Consider the following 20,302-nt stretch of genomic DNA (forward strand, 5'->3'; position numbering starts at 1 on the left):
GCGCAATACTTTGTTTTCAAGCTGTCAACACTTATGGAGATAAAGCACAATCATGTCTGCTTCCACACTCCCCGCAATTACTCTCTGCTCAGCGCACTTAAGCTGACCTGGCAACGCCGCTTCAGACACACAGAAAGAAGGGAAGGGGCTTTTTGTGATCTTTAATTTTAACTTAACGCCGGACCATTTACCCCCACCCAGGAGCTGAGATGAGTCTGCGGTGCGAGCGTGGATGTCCACATTATGCAGCCAATTAGAGCAATGTTCTGAAAGTGGCCCTGTTTGGTTGAAATGCTAAAGAGCTCTACATGTCTGCGACAAACAGGGTCACAGTTTGAATGCGTTGTTGTTTATGGGAGCACTGATAAGACAGGAAATAACCTAGAGGGACTTATGAAAATCATGCAGCTTTTGTCCTTGCAACAGATAAGGGTTCGACTCTGATATGTTTCATCATTATTTCTAATTCTTTCAAAATAAGCTTCCAAACTTTTTGTCAGTTTAACATTTGCAGACTACCTGATACCTCAGGCATCTTTTACCTTAGTCAGAGTTTGCAGCTCTGCTGTGTGAGCAGCACACACCCAATCTCTTTGCATGTGGTTATCCTCGGGGCCTAGCTAAAGCCCCAAGGAGCTCACTGATGTATTTATTTAAAAGGGGGGATGGCAGGAGGGGGGTATTTGAAGGTAAAGGTTGCCTTTTTTTGAAAAGGATTGCTGAAATGGCACTGCTGTGGAACTCTTTGGGTATTTATTACAGCACAGCCGGCTCTCATCTTAAGCTGCAGTGAAGGCAACGGTAGTGTTCCCCCGAAGCCATAAGATGATCTCTTAGCTGTTGGTTTGGATTATTTTTTAGACAACCTGCCTTGTCATTCTCTCAGACCTGCCCACAGAAAGAACGACAGGCTGGGCCACTGAAGGACGGACGGAGGCTTAAAATCAAGTTTGTAATATGTGCGACTCTCCAAGCTGCAGGAAGATGCAGGTTTTTATCCAGGCTTAAAGTCTGGAAAGTTAACTTTTGCTGATAGTGGAGCATGTTACAATAGGGCAGAACTAACTTTTAAAACATACTTACTTTCCTAAATAAAAAAAAAGCACATACCTGCCGCACCTTGTTGCAGTGCTGCAGTTATAATCACAGAACCCAACAAGTTCTGTAGTTGTTAATTGGACCAATTTTAGGGAATAAAAGAATACAGATATCATCATCCTGGCTGATATTCTCTTTATATGTATAGTGAGATGTGCAGCATGTGTAACTTGTCATGGATATGTTTATCCTCTCGCCCTCTTTTCCCTTCTGTCACCTTTCCAATTGTAAATATGTGTGCTGTAACTGTCCCGGTTGTTTGTCTAAATCATGCGTCTGTAACCTACTGTGTGATCACTTGCAGGACTCAGGGTTTGCTGGTGAATCGCTTGGAGCGCGGGGGCAAAGCCGAGCAGGAGCGCCTCTTTCATGTGAACGACTGCATCGTCAAGATTAATCAGGACGACATCCGTAACCTGCGCTTTGAACAGTAAGTTCTAACATCGACCTGAAATTTTCATTCTGCACATAATAAGGTTTTCTCGAGCTTTACATATTCTCCTTTTTAGTAACTTTCTTCCTCCTCTTCTTGTCGGATACACTGAGTACCATGCTGACTTTAATTTTCCTCCACTCCCTCCAAAACTGGGACACACGCAGTATTATCCTGAAGCACTGTCTGCTGAGTGATACAGTTCACACTGAGAGCACTGTCGGACATTAAGTGCAGTGACAGTAAATAGTGTTGCTTTTGATAAGTGGAATCTAAACTGCAGGGAGACGTGACACCCACACAGCTGCACACTAAAACAGAAATATTACCGACTTCCTGCGATGGGTCTCAGTGACCTGCACTCCTTCACCACAGTCACTCTGCCTTCTCATCCATAACTGCCCACTCTTCCTTCCTAAAGTGAAATGAAGATATAAGGTGGGGACTTTCCCCTCCATTTACCCAAAGCCACCTTTCTTTCCCACGCATGCCAACCTGATTTGTGGCGACTAGCGCACATACTTACACATGTGCTGACATACACATGCAGTGACTCTGAGCTACAAAGTCTTATCAACAGCTGTGTGTGTGTGTGCTAGGCCGAGAAATACATTTCCTCTCCTCCAGGCTGGATTCTGGAGGCAGTGTATGAGGAGGTCCGCTTGGCTCTCTCCCTTTTCATCTACTCCTCCGCAGGAAGAAATAGCCCAGATTCCTGCTAACCCAGGCCTGGTCTACAGTCATACTGGGCTGGACGTAGTCATCTAAAACCACTGGGCTTAGAGGCACCATGCTGGGAAAGTCTAAAGCCCTGCCTGCTTGTATTTATAAATGTACAATATGTAGTCCACTTTCAGGATCTAGGACATTCACAAGTCCTTCTTCATCCTCTTCAACATCCAGTAGTCTGTCATACCAAAACATCCTGACATGTCAAAATCCACAGTCCTGCTGGTGGAAAAGCTTGCAGACCAATTTTGTCCTTTCTTGAAAATGCCAGATTCCATTAATGATCCCATGTTGTGTGGTCTTGTTTTCTATTACATTTTTAGTTTATTCTATATTCGTATTTTCACGGTTTTGTTTTCATTCTCGTTCTTGGGCTTCCCTGTGTTCTGGTGTCTCAGGTTTTCCTGGATGTTGGTTTGTTTTCCTGTTTTATTTTGAAGACCTTGTTCCCTTGTGTGTTCCCACCTTGTGGATTACCGGCCCCGCCCTGATCGTGTTCACCTGTGTCTCGTTCAGCCCTGTGCTTCCCTTTGTCAGTCTGTTCATCAGTTCCCCGTGTGGATTCTCCTTGCCTCGGTTTGGTTAGTTTTGTTACCTTTGGTCTCTTTGGGTTTTCCTTGTGCTTGTGTGTTTTTGAGTTTTGGGTTCTGGTTTTATTAAAGCTCGCCTTTAGTTCCATGTGTGAGTTGTCTGTGTTTGGGTCCTACTCTTACCTCACACACAACAGAAAGCCACAAACATGGTAGATTTATTGATCTTCCAAGATTTTGTCCAGATCTTGACAATGGCCTTTTGTGTGATGAACCGCTCTTCCATGACGGACCTCATCTTTTAGGCTGTCTACGTCTATGCTTAGACTTCAAACTTTGTGTATCATTTGTATCATCACTTAGAGCACTCCCTTTAACATTACTTGCACTTTATAGCATTTCCTATAAGTAACTTGGGCAAATAAAAGAAAGTTCTGCATCATCTTCTAAAACCTGAGTGGTTACTTTACCACATTATGCTAATGTGTTGATCACATTGTGTTCAAAGCCACTAAGGTTTAAGGATCCTTTTCTTCCCACCTCCTCTTCAAAATGATGCTATTGTCATTAGTAAACATCCCAGGTTCCTTCCAAGCCCTTTCTGCTGTGAAAGAGGCTTACAAACCAAATCCACAAGGGAGTGATGTTTTGTAGCGTTCTGCACTTCACCCTCCCCCCCCTCACCAAACACGCCCTGTTCGCGGTCTTCCAAATGCATATGATGTTTGTGATTTTGCATAAAAATGAGGTGGAGGAGCTAAACTTTCCACCCTCCGTCTGCCCCTTCTCGCTCCCTTCTTGATTGTGTGCCACAGAGAGTGACAATTTAAAGTGATAGTCTAATCTCCTTGGATTGTTTTGCATGGGTAAATATTTTGAGGCGCTTAATCTAACTGAATGTAATGATGCATTGATGGGGGTAATTTATTATTCAATCAGGCTCGTGTGGAGGCTGATTACTGGAGTGATGGCGCTGTATATGCAGGAATATTCGCATACAAACATGCACACACACACACACACACATACACACATTTACTCATCCAGTCATCACCCCTCAATGTGCATATGTGAGTGATTTTTTTGCAAATTACCATAAGAATAAAGAGACCAAATCCCATAGAAGTGGCTCGGTGCAGCATGTGCGCCTCGCCTCTGTGACACCGCTCGAATGAAGTGCTGTCTGTTGTGGTGCAAGCGGCTTAGCGGCTGTCATTTGGACAGAATCAGCATGGTATTACCCGTGTGGTAATGGGGGGTGGGGGGGTCTGGAAAAAAAGACGTGAGATTGCTGGAATCCAGACATTCACCGTGCCTCTGTGGCCCCTTATGCTGCAGTGTGGCCCAGTCCTAGCCAGCCTATCTATATGCTAAGTGCCGCTTGCAAACCAGACTAAACAATTCTTGTGTCTGGGAATGATGTTGAGCCCTTGTCTTGGCTTATTTGGCCCCAAAACTCACATGAGACTCTGTGTGTGTTTTGTCCTTTTTCCCCTTTATTTCTTATGTGTGTAGGGGAATGAAGTGTGCGTCTGCTTACTTTGGACCTCATTGTCTGGAAAGCTTCCCTGTTGCATGATTCATCGTCTCTTTTCTGATTGTTGAGTCAACTCATGTCCATTCATTTCTAACCACACACAGCAGGCTGCACAAACACACAGATTCATATATTGTTGAGAGACTCCACATAGAGTTGACTTTGCTGGCAACACAATATGTGGTATTTCATCACCAATGCACCATTCTCCATCCTTATCTCTTACCACTCTTGATGCTAGTAATTATAGATAATGTAATTTCTGCTGTTCTGCTTTCTGCTGCTGTGCAGGGAGCATCCCTGCGATTAGCTGCGTTAACCTCACCTCTCACTATCTTCTTCCAACATACAAAACATCATAACTTGCCTTATCCTTCAGTATCTGCTAAGCTATGATAGTACATCATTGTACATGTATCTCTTATCATGTTAAAGCTCATTTATTTCTGTCTGTGTGACCTTCCTGCTCTCTCTCTCCCTCTCTTTCTCTCTCTTTCTGCTGTATCAACCCCAGGGCTCAGAACGTTTTCAGGCATGCAATGCGCTCCCCGGTCATCCTTTTCCACATAGTCCCTGCAGCCATGAAGAAGCAGTATGAGATCCTCTCAGCCCAGAGTGAGTTCAGTTCACCCCAGCCGAACAGGGTCCGCTTTAGCCAAGACTATCAGCAGCCGGGGGACAGATCTAGTGTGGTGTCCAGATCAGGACAGCAACCCGGCCTCAACCACAAGTGAGTCTGAACTCCTGTTTTTCTCGCAAGAGACACTCAAAATAAGCCAAAAGTCCGTCTCAGGGCAGTTAATTAAAGCAGTTTATGACTCTCTCTGAATATCTTCACTGTGAATCCATCAAAGTTTAAAAGCTGTAATAAAAGGCAAGGGAGCAGTTTAGTAGTAATTTCTACCTGAGACCTTTAATTCTGCATCACTGATCATCTTGTTAAAAGCCCATTTCATCTGCCTGCGGTTACTATTAATTTCTGTAATATCTTGGCGTAATTCCCAAATGCTAAACATGTGGCTGCTTATCGAAAAATGTTTGTTTGCATATTATAATTTCAATTATATAAATGGATTAATCATTTATCCATTCTGCTTATCAAATGACCCTATTACATGTTATTGTGAGACATCATTATTGTTACTGACATAATAATCTGTTTATGTATATAGTTTAATATTCTCCTTTCAAATTTGTGCCTAAAAACAGTTTAAAAAAACTGACAAGGCAGAAAAGATCAGCAGATTTTACCATCGAAGACGTCCAGAAAACACCAAAATACAAAAGAAAGAAAGAATCCTCTTTTGCCTTTACTTTTATTTATTTTTTTTTATTTGTAGATACTTTAGTAATCTTAGAGGGAAATTGTTTCAGGCTGCTGCCAAGCAGTGTCATACAACACACAACAATGACTTAGGGAGGAGTTGGGATTGAACCACCAACCTTCCAGTGTTTGGACAACCCTGCTATACCACTGCACCACTGCTGCCCTACCATATTAACTCGCTGTCTCTTTCGATACAAAAAACAAAACCAACAAACATCTGTTGTCTCCTTGTAGCCACCAAGGCCCACTAGCAGGAAGCACCCCCGAACCAAGTCGACGCTTTGCCACTTTACCCCACAACATGGTCACCAGGACCTCATCAGCCCCTTCCCCTTCCCTGCAGCGCAGGATAAGCACAAACACGTCAAGCACCTCTTACCTGAAGAACAAAGGCCGCAGATTCAACATTCAGCTGAAGAAAGGTAATACAAACCACACTTACTGTTCCTGTCTTTACCCAACACATTCCACTCTGTCACCCATCTTTTTATCTTTACTGAGATAAATGTGGCAAAGGCACATCTCATCATTTGTTTGCACTAACTTATGCTGAGCTCACAATAGGTTAAGGAACTCTTAAGGCAAGTCTTACTGGAAATTTCAAAAAAATCTCTTTGTTTAACAGATCATGCCAAAAGCAAACACAGGATCCTGAAAACCGAGTTTGTGGTTTGATCCGTTCAGGCTGCATCGTCATGTAGCTCTGTGGTTGAAATGTTAAGCTTCAGCTGTCCGTCCGCTTCCAGCTGAGGTTGGCTTGTTTGCAGACTTGGACCGACTTTTGATAATGGAGCAGTTGTGTATGTTAGTGGTGGGTTACATACCAGGCCTCATGTCATTTCCATCACTTCATGTGAATTAAGTAACCAGTGCTAAGGTAGCTTCTCCCTGTCTCTCTCTTAGCGCTGCTTTTTTTCTGTTAGAGGGAGCAGATGTTTAGTTGAAGGCTGGCACCGAGACCTCACAGAGGCGAGATTCAGGGAATAGTACAGCAAGTGAGGGCAGCAGTGCAGGCTAAATGCAACGCACTCAGGGGAAACGCAGCCACAAGCTGCTCTAATATGTTTGGCACTCACACCAGAGTTGGTATACAAAGTGGAGCTGCAGTGCAAGTTCTATGTATGTGTTTATAATGTGATAAACTTTCTTATTTTTTCTGTTCACAAGCCTCTTATTTTAGTGAAACCGAGTCAGGGTGATGTTGGTAGAACTCCAGCACGAGGCTGATGCCAGTAGCTTAGTTTATTTTCACTAGCCACATGGCTTCGTGGCCTAATTCATCACCACTCATAACTTTCAGAATATTTATGCTGTTGCCCAAGTGACAGAAATGGTTTCAAAGATTATTGCTCATGATTTAAATGGGGTTTTACTGGAATGGATGTGCCTCACTTGTAAACTTGTGAACTCTAAATGGAGATAAATTCTTGTCCAAATGTTGTCGAATTGGGGATTTTATCGAGCAGTAAAACCAAGACAGAGTGGAGGGAAATGTGTCCCTAACATCCATTTCGACCGTGCTCTTTGATTGCCATCAGACTTTTATCACTACTAATGTACTTTAAGACCGGCTTCAGCAGTTTTTTTTTTGTTGTTGACTCATTGTAACTGTTGTGGTTCTGCCTTCCAAGTGGCAGGAGCAGATCTTGAATAGCGAATTAACAAGAGTGCCTTAATCAAATGCTGCTGTCGAAAAGGACATACGCACCCCATTAAGCCATTCTAATGCGCCTCTGCCTCTCCTCATGTTTGCTGTTTAATTGGCTTATTGGAGCCAGGATTCCAACTAATCCAGAAAGGGATACGATTACTTTTATCCTGGTCTTCTATTACCCAAAATAAAGACGTCAGTGGTTAATTACTGCAGGCCTATTAGAGAGGCATTCTCTTAATTGCCTGATTGGATGGGATCTTACAATAGACAGGAGTTTGATTTGGCTCAATAGGCTGTGTGTAGGGGAAATGGAGACTCAAATAGGAGGCTCCATTTCCCCCACACATATAATTGATGTGTATTTTATGTGAATCAGAGGTCAGAACAGAAAAAGAATATTGTGTCTTGGGTGGTCTGACTACAGCTGGGTAGCTTTAAATAGCCATGATGCATTGAGGATAACTGAGATCCAATTACTCAGACTACATTCAGGTCACAATCTTGACTTATAGTCCAGGTTTTGATTAGGTGTTAAGTTAACATGACATCGCACTGCAGAGCCTGGAAGTGAGATCCTAGTTGTCAGTTAAGATGCCATAAGAGATGCATGCTAATGGCAGATGAGCAGGGCTGAGCGGAGCGGTCAGGGTGTAATCATCGCTGGGTTTATTGTGAGTATAGCCGCTGAACTTCCACAGCAAATGTGTGACCTTGTAATAAAAGTTTGGCAGTCACGAAGACAGACTGCGGATTTAATATTCAGCATAAACGATGGCAGCTATTTCTGTCTGCTCAGTCACCACCACGCAATGATGGACAGATCACAGAACATCATTATCCTCAACAGCTCAACTTTCAGACTTTGTAAGAAACCTCCTCATCACCTTTCCGCAAGTTTTTGTTTGTGCGCGGGGAGCCATGAGGATGTTGCTTTCTCCTTGTTCATCAACACCATCACTGTCAGCGAGACAACAAGACAGTTCGACAGACTGCTAAAGAGACATACAGGGAAAAGTAGGTCATGATGAAGCATCAGAGGTGCTGACAGCTCTGTGAAATGAGCAGCTACTTTGACATGAATACTAATCAGTGCTGTTACCAGCGTAGAACTGCTACTGAAACCACACAACTTTCCAACTTGACTAGAACTGCTGACAGCTAGGTTATTCACGGTGAAATCCTAACCATCTCCCAGAAGATGGGATATTGAATTTTTAATAATTTTGTCAAAGAATAAGTCAGGATTTATTTGGTTTACCTCATTTCTTAGCTGACATTTGAAACCATTTCTTGCTTTTATTTGACAAATGTGGGTCTGGTCAGCAGAAAAGGTCAGACCTGAGATCTTCTTATTTATCCGTTATTGTGTTTGCCTACTTCCTTTTGACCAGCAATTCATATTCATTTGATGAATCTTAAAGGTCAACCTTAAAACCTAAAGCAAAGGGCTCTGACGTCTGAAATGTTTCAGCTGTTAAATTTAGTCTTTGCACTCACTGAACTTTCAAAAAGTAACAAGTGCTTTTTCCCATATGCAAACTTCAAATAGAGATTGCCTTGACCCAGACGTGATTTCCTCCCATCACTCTGATCTGCCTTTGCACAGGATGATTTAGAAAACAGCCTTTTTCTGCTATTTAGGTATACCAAAGCTATTGAACAACATTTTGATGCATTCTGCAATCCATAATCATTCACTCCTCTCTGGTTTACAACCAGTCTTTAATCTGACCATAACTGCTTTACAGTCCACGTGCACTTATCTTAAACACTCAATTTTGGTTCATAGAGTCAATGCTATCTTTAGAGTTATGGGCATGTTTTCATTTTTACTTCACCAAAAAAAACCTGAGTGAGGCACACCCTGATGGCAGACTGATAGAACACATACCGGCAAGGAAGTGAGTGTGTTTGCAATAACTCTAGAAGGTCCAGAACATGGTGGGAAACCATAATTTGATCCCTGCTTTGTGGTTACTCCCCACTTCAGCTTTAGAGCCAGAGTGAAGCTATAACATAAAACTATGATAAAAGCTATAGCAGTCATATCCTCAGCGATGTCTTGTACATGCATGACATTTACCTTGAGATTGGACACATGAGATTGGACTATAGATCAGAAAAGGAGCCTGGTCAATGATCCTAATTTCTATTTTCAGTATTAGTCTGATCCCTATAGAACTTGTGTTGGACTCCACAGGGATCAGACCAAGGAATGCAGAGTAAACTGCCTTTGGATTTGTTATCAGTAATTTTGCAAATATTTTTGAATAAGGTAAGAAGTAAGAAGCATAAAGGAGACCCTATTTTAGATAAATGGATCTAATTACTGCGGTCGGGTTTCTGCCAAGTGGAACTGGTTGTGAAGGGGACGGCTTCCAGACCCAAGTCACAAAGTGGATTTTTGTGAAGTGATGCCTGGTCAGGCTATCAGAAAGGAGCACAGATTCCTTTGTAAATGTAATTCTCCTGCTGTCAATCAAGACCCTGAACTCTCCAGGACTGTTTTCATGTTTCAGACCTTTGACCCTTGACCCTACTTTGTGACAAAATATTCATATATTAACTTTAATCATTTCTTTTTTTAACTGTAGGTCCAGAAGGTCTTGGATTCAGCATCACATCCAGAGACGTCCCCATTGGCGGCAGCGCTCCCATTTATGTCAAAAACATCCTTCCTCGAGGGGCTGCCATCAAAGATGGTCGACTGAAAGCTGGAGACCGGCTGCTGGAGGTGGGGCAGTGCTTTTAAACTACCTCGAACCATTATATAGCATTCAGTCAGCATGTGCTGTTGGAGATCGCATGTTTTTTCAAAGACTAATTACTCTCTTTTCCTGATAGGGCTTTGATCCTAAATTTGGTATTGCAGAGCTTTTGTTGAAATGATTCAAACCCTCTGCATTCCCTATGGCTATAACAATTCAGCTCCAGCTCTGAACATCTAAGAAAATGTGGTTAGATGGAGCAATATTTTGATTATACTTCAATCAGACTGACATAAAAATCAGCTAGTGCTCACTTTAGGGGGAAAAAATAACCCATGTTTAATTCCAGCTCCAAGTGGCTCAAAGGGTAATCTGCATAGAGGTTATGTAGTGGCCGTGCTCCATCTCTTTTTGAAGTTTTCCCTTTCTGTGTGTTTGATTGTGTATGTGTGTATTCAGGTTAATGGAGTGGACCTGAATGGGAAGACCCAGGAAGAGGCGGTGGCCCTCCTCCGAGCCACACCCATGAGCGGGACCGTAAACCTCATCGTGACTCGCCAGGAGGACTCCCTGTTGCCCCGAGAAGTGGTCAGTATTTAGACAGCACACTATAGCAGTCTGTGATACCGTGTCAGATTGCACCGGGAAACATCTGTTTTCGATATAGACCATCATTGATAGGTGTTTTTTATATATACTTTACAGCTTTAACAGGAAAATATGTAACTGGTTTAGACAGTTAATATTCTGCTTCTTGGTTTATCTCAGGATTATTACTGGAAAAAAATAAACCCTCAAAGTCAATCTGATACAGCACATCCTCACTGATTCAGTGAACTCTCTCTAGGAATCTGGTAAATGTCACTAAATGTCTAACATCCTGTACAGCCTGGATATGGATTTGTGATGGTGGCTGCATTGACACACCTTTAACTGCTTCTTCAATCAGTTTATCAGTTTATCCAACTTTTTGTCAATTTTCATATTATGCTGTCAGCGCTGAATTACCTACATTCCCCATTGTCTACTTCTGTTACTGTTTTAAAAAGTGATGGATGGCAGCTGTCCATGAAAAACACTCTACACTAGAATGTGGAGTTGGACCCAAATCAGCTTTCATCAATTTTTAAAGTTCACTTCAAATATTTGACTTTGTCTAAAAAAAATATTTTTTTATTATGTATCACTATGCGGCTGTCTGATGGATGCCATCAGTGATTACTGGGCAAAGGTGACAACTAGCATTAGCTCAAAGGTGTAGCCTGTCAAATGTTGCTCAACACAAACACTACACAGGTATATACACAGTGCCCTACATGCAAGTGTGCTAACATTCCAATGAGACACACATGACTCGCCATACGCACACATACACACATCAAGTGTCAGAGCAGACACACACTTGTGCATAACTTACTGCACACACAAGACACAAAGATGCATCGTGGCTCACCTACAAAGAGGCAGAAGGCACACAGTTAATACAGTGGGGCAAAAGCACACACACACATTCATACATATGCAAGTCTGCAGGCACAATTATAGGCTTTAGCACATGCAGAAACACACACACACTGTGATATGAAAGCACCGAACACACACAGATTCTGACAAACACACACTGTCTACACACAGGGTGACTTTGGCTGTCGCACAGCAGATGGCGAGGGTACTGCCCTCGTCCAGCCTGCGCTCAGTGGCTTTGACAGCAGGCTCGGGCGTCACAGCACCTTGGCAGACCAGGGCCCCCTGATGCCAACCTCATTCCTCCCTATCATACTCAGCCTGGAGCCTGGGCTGTTAACCCCACCATAGGAGCTTTTCAACCTGTAGCATAAACGGCCCTCGGAGGCACAGATTTCTCTCCTAATGTACCATTTCTCCAGTTAGAAATGCTAAACTTGGCTACACTTGGTGAATGGGCACATATTTAACAGTATTAAAGAAGTCCCTCTTTAAATTCAAGAAGTTTGCACAGTCTGAAAATGTGATATTAAAAGTATGCTGTGCATGGATTATTAGCTGTTGCTGCTGGCATCAAACCTGTGACCTTCAGGTTAGTCATCTAGGTCTTTAACCAAAGCAGCCGATACTTAAATTTTAACCGCAGGGATTCACCAACCTGATTCACGCAGCCTTGACAGCAGCAGAATAATGCTGCGAGGAGTGTTTAAAAATGCACGGCTGCCCCTGGCTTGTCTACTCATGAGTGGTGCGGCATGAGAGGTTGATGGCTGCACTCCCTTAGCTCCTCAGGCATGACGTGATTAGAAAAAGTCCATCATGGAAACACTGTCTAATCATCTCCCTGTCTTGCTTTCTTTCTGCTTTTCTCTCTCTTGACCAACTTCAACATGCTGTGAGACACCGCTAGTTAACATTTCATCACTTTTCATGGCAGATTAACATTTTTTTTTTGTGCTTATAGTTTGCCTTACAGTTTTCTTTCCCCCCTTCTTTCGCACAGTTTCACATTTCCCAGCAGCGCTTTCACAAATCTCAATAATCCCTACAAGTATGTTCATAAAAATCAGATAAGGAGGCCGAGGCTTTGCCTGTGACAGTTATTGCAAATAAAGCATGGTGGAAAAAACGTGCTTGGTAATTGCCTCCTCTGTCACACACCTTGGATAGGTGTGTGCATATGTAACACACACTGTATTGCTAGAACAAATCTAAACTCACTGCCAGTGTGTACATGCTGTCATTCATGTAATTCACTCAATGACAAGGTGATGATGTTTTAAACTGCAAAATGAGTGACATGGAAAGATGTATAGTTTTACACACACACACAGGCTGAGCTCCAGCTGTGTAGATAAAAATATAAAGGAGACCTTTTTTTGTCTGGGTGACATTTGCCTGCTGATGTTTAATGTCAACACCGGAAATCCCTCCACACCTCCTTTTGTTTTAATGTTTTATTGTATGCTCAGTGCACTGCATGCATCCTCAGAGGAATTAATTTACCCTCCCAGCATGTTGGCATTGCATCTTTAATTACCACGGTCGGGGTTGTATTTTGACATGCTTTCAGTAGCAATAGCAGTAGCTCTCGATAGCTTTCAATAAATGTGTACTAGCTGGGAAAAGAAAAAGGTTAAAAGGCAATAGAGCCAAATGGGGCAGTGCCTGTGTGATTTCTTGTCTGCTCTCTTTTCCCCTCGACTCTTCAACAATATCAATAAACATTTTCTGACAGTTACAATATATTCTATCAGGGAAAAAGTGCAGCTTTAACCTTTACTGGTCTCATTAGTGCTGTGGTTAAACTTCTTCTTTCTTTAGTTTTGTTGTCACGTTTGGCTCTGTAGGGTGAGCACTATGGCCCTACAGGAACCACTGATGATATGGGGAAATGTAACTTCAATGGGTCTTGTGTCAGAACCACGTTTATACTTTCCTCATCCACAAAACAGCAGTTGTCAAATGTCCATCGTAGGTGTACGTTGGTATATATACTGGGTTATATAATCCGCATAGATATGGGTTTTCTTCTCTTCTAAAAAGTCTGGTTCCCTGCACATTTATTTTCTTTAATAATAACAAATTTTAGAGATGTGGGCTGCAGCGGACCTCTTCACACAGACTCTCTCTGGCATAAGCGTAGGTGCTGTCCTTTGCAGCGAGTGGGCTTATTGACAAGGTTGCACAGAACAAATCAGAGGGTTCACGCAGAGGTTGGTATTCACTCTCTGAGGACAAAATTTACGTCCCACAGATCCTCAAGCAAGCAAAACAGAATGAAATGGAGAGAAAAGGAAGATATATTAAGAAATGATCAAAACAAATGGATGGATTAAAGGTAGGTAGGAGATTTCATTCTGCTGCACCTTTTGTTTAATTAGTGTAACTTCTCTTTACAATCCGATAGCAACCGATTAGTTCGGCAGTTTCGCATTAAAACAAAGAATATGAAGCTATAAAACACTAAACAATCCTCCGGGTGGACCCTGTGCGAAGTATTGGCTGGTTGTCACTCTCTTCCTGCTCTGAGCGCACCAGAGAGGTACGTGCATGATGGCCGAAGTCACAGACTCGTCTTCAGGTAATGCGCGTCCATGTGATTGGGAGGCGTGGCTTCGGGGTGAGCTCTGAGAGAAAGGGGCGTGCGTTTACTTTCGAAATCTGGCTGACTCTCACCGAGTTTTCAAAATCTCCTACCCTACCTTTAAGTATTTATGTTACATTCTAGTTCAAGATGTTGGTCTATTTATGGCACTCTGACTTGATCCTTACATAATGTTTGTAAGTAGTGGGTGAAAACAAAACAGTTTGTGGTGTCAGGGGTCTTGAACCTAGACTGTTGTGTAAAGGTCAGTCTTGCTTCTTCTTCATGCACTTACCTGCCTGCTGACACTGACCCCTGACTGTAAAGTTCTATAACAAACTTGCTTCACACTTCTACTAAATTTCCCACATAAACAAAAAAAACAAAGGGGCACTTTTACAGTAGGTGCATTTGAAGACACGTAGACACAGAACACTTCCCACACATTGCCAGTGGATGTTATTTATTGTAGCCATTTATCTCCCAGCGTGCAGCAGTGTTTGTGCTTACAGCTGCTAGAGGCGCTTTGCTTGTAGTTCACATTGCAAAGCGAAGAATGTGTTTCTCTTTTTTTCCTGTAATAACCAAGTCAAATCACTGTGCAGCAAGATATGGCAGCAGTGGAAAAATGACGTCCTTCCACGCTGATAGAACTCCACATTTATTCACCTGTTGCCTGTGTGCCTTTTAGAACACACTGCTAGTTTACTCTTACTGTGTGTGGGCAGAAATCTGGTGCGTGGCTCTTGTGTCCCTTCCGATGACAAATCATTTTAATTCATTCAAACCCCCAGTGAATAACCCTCTTGCTGCTGTGTCAGCAGGACTGTTCCTTGTCTTACACACACTCAGTCATGCCCTAAACACATTTAAAACAATGCATTTAAAACGCACAATACTGTCTCGATTAGTCACATATGCTCAAGTACCATAATAACATCGTCCCTGCCTGCCCTTACATCGTCCCCTGACCCTTCATGAGCAGCATATTTTACCTCCAATAGGAGAACAAATGGGCTTGTGTAGCCGCTGTTGTAACACTCAAGACCACATAAGAGCAATTAAACAGTACATTAAAATCCTCTCTTTATGATCATATCACACTTGTCACTGATCCATTAGTAGCGATATCTGCCAAGCAATGAGAATCTTAATTGCACGATTAATTCCGGCCTCTGATTGATGTGACAGCTGAATTTATGGCTCATGTGAACGCAGAGGACGCGCCAGACAAATGCGTGACAGTGTTGGTGACAATTATAGCTGACTAATGGCCCGTTTCATAAGTGCCCACCCCGGTGGCCTGGTTTAAAATCCTCCCTGCCATGTTTTTTACCACTGGGCTGTAATTGAACTGCTCCATTTGTGGATACTTTCAGCTGAAATGTTTTGTATAGGCCAAGAATGATTATATACAGAAATAAAAGCATGGAAATGGATAGATTAGATATCCAAACAAGCTCTTCATTGTTTTTCTTGATCAAGTCCAGCCTATCATCATCATCAGTTATTCTCTGCAGATGATGTTTCTTTTGCCTCTAAGTGCGTTGCACAGCTGGCTTTCGTCGTGCACTTTCCTGCACTACAGTGAGGTTACTATTCATGATTTGGTCTGTGTTAAAGTTAGGAAGACAACAGACATATGAAGCTGTATCGATTTCCCTGCTGCAGAGATCCATTTACCGAGTCGGTAGAGTGAGAAATGAATTGATATCAGCCAAACACAAACACAATCCCATCTTTGGAGGCAACTAAATTATACTCAGATATGTTGAGTCAGAGCCAAGTTTAATCCTCCTCAATCAGTCAATTGATGTTCAGCTTGGAAACTAACTCTCATTCTTAACACTATAGGACAGTTGTGAACAAATGCGCTAAGGACAATAGGAACATCTAATGGAGGCACAACCTGCTTTTGAAATCATCTGTCTTAGACCACTGATTTTTACTAAAACTACTTATTTTAGTCACAGGGTAGTTTGAGTTGGGGTCCAAAATTGTACTTATAAAAAGGTCGTAGCACTGTCACCCCACAACTAAAATGTTCCTGGTTTGAATCCGACTGGGGCCTTTCTGTGTGAAGTTTGCACATTCTCATTGTGGCTGTGTGGTGGTGGTTAATTTGTGACTTTAAATCGCCTGTAGGTGTAGGTGTGTGTGAGAGTGAATGGTTGTCCATTTATGTTAGCCCTGCGATGGACTGGCGACCTGTCCATGGGTGTACCCCGCCTCTCGCCTGTAGATAGCTGGGATAGGCTTCATGACCCCGTTCAGAATTAGCGGGTTTAGAAAAAGGATTGATGTATGGACAGATGTACAGATGGAGATACATACATACACAAAGAGCTGCAGATTTTGGCTCCTTCACATTAATATATTTCTCAGCTCCAGATGTTTCCCATATTCTCCACTTTTTTGGTCTTCGCTGTCTTGGTTACCATTGTGACAAGTCATTTTCACACGCACATTTTTCCCCACCCAGTGAAAGGTTCATAGCTTCGCTGTGAATAATTTTACACCTGCTGTAAGTTTTTTAAAGCACAGGAGTTGGTGTAGAATCACATTGTTTAGGTACTGTGTGGAAAAACTTGGATAGAAATGTGTTCAAAGCAGTTTGAATTTCCTTCTATCTGTGTCTTGGCTTACATCTTTCACTGCTTTAATAGCATTTAGATAATGAAGAACCTTTTTTCTCCACTGGAGTGGTGATAAACAGTGCTATCTACAGCCATGCCAAAAAATGACATCTTTGGTGTTAATATAATTAGATGTCTCTTAGAGTAATGCTTTTGCATCGCTGCGGGGGTGATGTAATATGTTGAAACTTTTACTAATAAAGTGCCAAAGACTGAATCCTTCTTGTGCGTCTTCTAAGCAGTTTATTTATATAACAGCAGGTGACTGAGGAGATATTTTACCTCAGTAAAACTTGGCAAACAACACGGGGAGGAGGTGAGTCATTTTTTAGTGGAGCTGATAATTTAAGGTGCTGTAACCTTTTTTGCGGGCATTCACACTTCAATAATAATGAATTCCCGTCCGCACTCTATCGTATAACTTAAAAAACCAGACCAGCTGCTACGATATAATTGGGTGTAATCAGCAAATTGCACTACTGTTACTAATGCCTAGAAATAGCTGACCCTTTGTCTGTAAATTGGTTCTGAAAAAAAAACAGTGGGAACTCAGGTGAAGCAAAATTACAGGAATTGCTTGAAAGGCCTTTGGAAGTAGCAGTGTGAGGCTGCGGTTTGGCAACCTGCAATCAGCTAGAGCATCTATGACTTTACAGAGCTCTTCAGAGCAGTTTGGCAGCTGCAGCTGCATCTCAGAGGTCACTTTCTCTTCCACTTTACACTTAAAAATGTCTCTGAAATGACAGACTGTAGTGATTTGGCTCCGGTGTGTTACCATGGCACCAAAAAATCTTCCCCATCTCCAAAAAGAATCCTCTCACTTTATCCAAATTGTCTGCTGAAAGCTCCATAAAAGTCATACTTTGCTCTTACTCCCTGATGCGTATCAGAAAAATACTCACATCAAACTTTCCGCCCCCCTCTCCTCTCTGACACATCCTCTTTGAGGAACGCTGATAAGTCTCTGCTGCATTATTAATCTGGCTCCTATAGAAATGTTTTCTCATCAAAGTGCAAAGTTCAGAAACATGCTCTGTCATAATTAAAGCTAATGCTGCCAAGCGTGGTTGAAGACAATGCCAACCTGGTTAATGATTTCTGAGCGTGTCTCGTCGCCGCCACCTGTTTTCGTTTAGCACTTTTCAGCAGCTGTTCCCATAATTATGCTTGCTGTCAGTGCGGAGAATGGGAGGGTGCACCGCAGCATTGTGCTATGCCGATAAACAAGGTAGTTAAAGGCCACTTATGGCGACACAGTTACTCTCCCGAAGGGGATTCAGCGTCTGTTTCCAGAACACATAATGGGCTGAAGTGTGTATGTGCAGTTGGACATACCAAAGTGCTTTTTATCCACCATTAGCTTGAAATGAGAGGCATCTGCTTCATAATGCGCGTCTGTACATCGGTTCCGCCTTTCCAAACATTCCCGGTTGCCAAGCGCACCGAGAAAAGTCACCTTTTATCTTTCATGTTCTCTTTGATTAGATGTAATCGCTTTCAAAAACGGCCCCTAGAAACATCTTGTGTCAGGTCAGCCCTGCTTACGAGTGTTTTTGGTTGCACGCAGCGAGATCCACTCGCCTTCAATGATAGCCAGTAGTCGTATAATGCATTCACAGTCATGTAGATGTCCTCAGACGCCCTCACTGAAACAGACTTTGTTCTGCTAATGAGCTTTCTCATTATAAAATCCCTAAAGGGGAACAGTCTGTCAGCACTGAATCTGCTGGATTGCCCATTGAAGAACATGTGATGTTACTACAGTCCACAATCACTTAAAACCTGCCACAGCCAGCTGTGCGCATCATGCCCTTCGGTGTTGTGTAACAGCTCACCTCTGCATCCCATGCTGTACCTGACTTTGTTTTTTGATTTTCTTTGGGGGGGGGGGGGGGGGGGGGGGGGGGTGTGCGGCTTAGAGGTATTTAATATTCACCTCCTTTGTCAGAAAACGTTGTAAAGAGAAACACAGCCAAGAGAAATTTGTGTTACAATACTTATCACGTGTGCACCACTTTTGCAATTACACCCATGGCTGATTTCTTTTAGCCCTTTTAAATTCATTTCCAATGACCTTTATGTCGCCAAATTGGGCCAAGTGTGGAAAGAAGTTTCCAGCAGTGTTAATTGTTTTAGGCAGTGATGTGCAGAGAACTCGGAGTTATGTGTGAATAGAAGTAATTGTGATTCATTTTCACTCTCTCTCTCTGTTTCTCTCTCGTATCTCCCCCTGGCATTCTTCCTGTTTCTCTGGCACACCCATGCACTCATCCCACATATACAGTATCTCTTGTTAACACGTGACCTGTGAAGAAAGGTAGAAACACAATGAAAGGGCCCATTAGGGAGCCAAAACTCCTCACCAATTAGCAAACGGTTCTCTGTCTCTGCCCACTTCTACTCACCTGCTTGTGTCTCCCGCTGAAATGCTGCCTCTGTTGCCCTCTTCTGCTGGTAATGACTGGGTGCTTGCCTGCCACGGTGTTAATTAATAAAGGACTTAATCGTGTAATGGACAAAATGACATGCGCTTCTTTTGTGACGAACGGGCCAAGTGGCTCCTCACTTGAACAGGTGATAATGATAACAGTGATATTATAACCACTTAACTGCAATTAAGTTTGATCTCAATCACAGCACTGAATATTTTACAATGCTTTTTATAAAAACAATACACCTGTGTGTCTGTCCTTTGCTTTTCTTCACAACTGTTCATCGGCTATAGTGATGGGCATGTGTATTGACGTGTTTGAAGTCATTTAGATGAGCGGTCATGAGATTATTTTACACACACACACACACACACACACTAGAGGTCCAGCTGCCACAACTGGCTTGAGTTGAACAGACATGTTTTAAATGTAATCTTTCTTTTTGTTTCTTTCTATCTTTGGACACCTGACATTATAGTTGGAGACGATGGAAGTTGTAGGGACATTCAACGCTCCATGTGGCGTCTTTTATGGACTGAAACACACTGAGATGTTCGTAGTGGTGATGATGATGTCCCATCTGTCACTTGATCTCGCCTGATCACAGGACCTATGGGCACTATTAAAAGTTACTCTCCCAAAATGTGTTGTGTTTGTTGAGGAGAAGGTCATGATTTCGGTTAAAATACACTATTATATGAGGTTTCCAGAATTAAAAGTTGCTCCCTGAAAATTGCCCTTAACACATTGATACCTATTTTGTTAGCTTTTCTCATCAATCTTTGGAACAACTTTTACATATTACATACATATCTGTGAGACTGGGCTCCACATGAGCTAACTACCATACACATGAGATCATATAATTCAAAGCAGAAACATCTGCATCTGCTTCCTCTCTGAGTGTCAGACTAAACTGCACTATATTTGGTGTTTTACTAGCAGGTATGACAAATCTGAATGTGATCCTGCATTTTAGGCAGGAAACCTAACAGTAAAGGTGGTAACCTGCCAAAAATATTGTTTGTTTTGCAAGGCCAGGTGTCTCCACAGTCAGGTAAAGTTTGTACTTGGCTTTTAACAGCGAGCAGAGGTGTTGGAGACATTCAGTGTTGGAGACAGTCATCCTAAGTGGGTGTTATTTAGAAGACTTTGTCATGTTCGCAA

General features: G+C 42.5%; 1 protein-coding gene across 3 annotated transcripts in view; it reads left to right on the plus strand.

Annotated features, from left to right (window-relative positions):
- pard3aa (par-3 family cell polarity regulator alpha, a) overlaps positions 1–20,302 on the plus strand; it is a 296,902-nt gene that overhangs the window by 140,685 nt on the left and 135,915 nt on the right. For all 3 annotated transcript variants that reach the window (XM_028433418.1, XM_028433420.1, XM_028433417.1), the window contains exons 8-12: positions 1,403–1,528; positions 4,842–5,057; positions 5,889–6,076; positions 9,903–10,042; positions 10,476–10,604. In XM_028433418.1, the coding sequence (XP_028289219.1) occupies positions 1,403–1,528; positions 4,842–5,057; positions 5,889–6,076; positions 9,903–10,042; positions 10,476–10,604 (799 nt within the window). The remainder of the gene's footprint in view (positions 1–1,402; positions 1,529–4,841; positions 5,058–5,888; positions 6,077–9,902; positions 10,043–10,475; positions 10,605–20,302) is intronic.

This window comes from Parambassis ranga, chromosome 20 (assembly GCF_900634625.1).
Source record: "Parambassis ranga chromosome 20, fParRan2.1, whole genome shotgun sequence".
NCBI classification, from domain to species: Eukaryota; Metazoa; Chordata; class Actinopteri; family Ambassidae; genus Parambassis; species Parambassis ranga.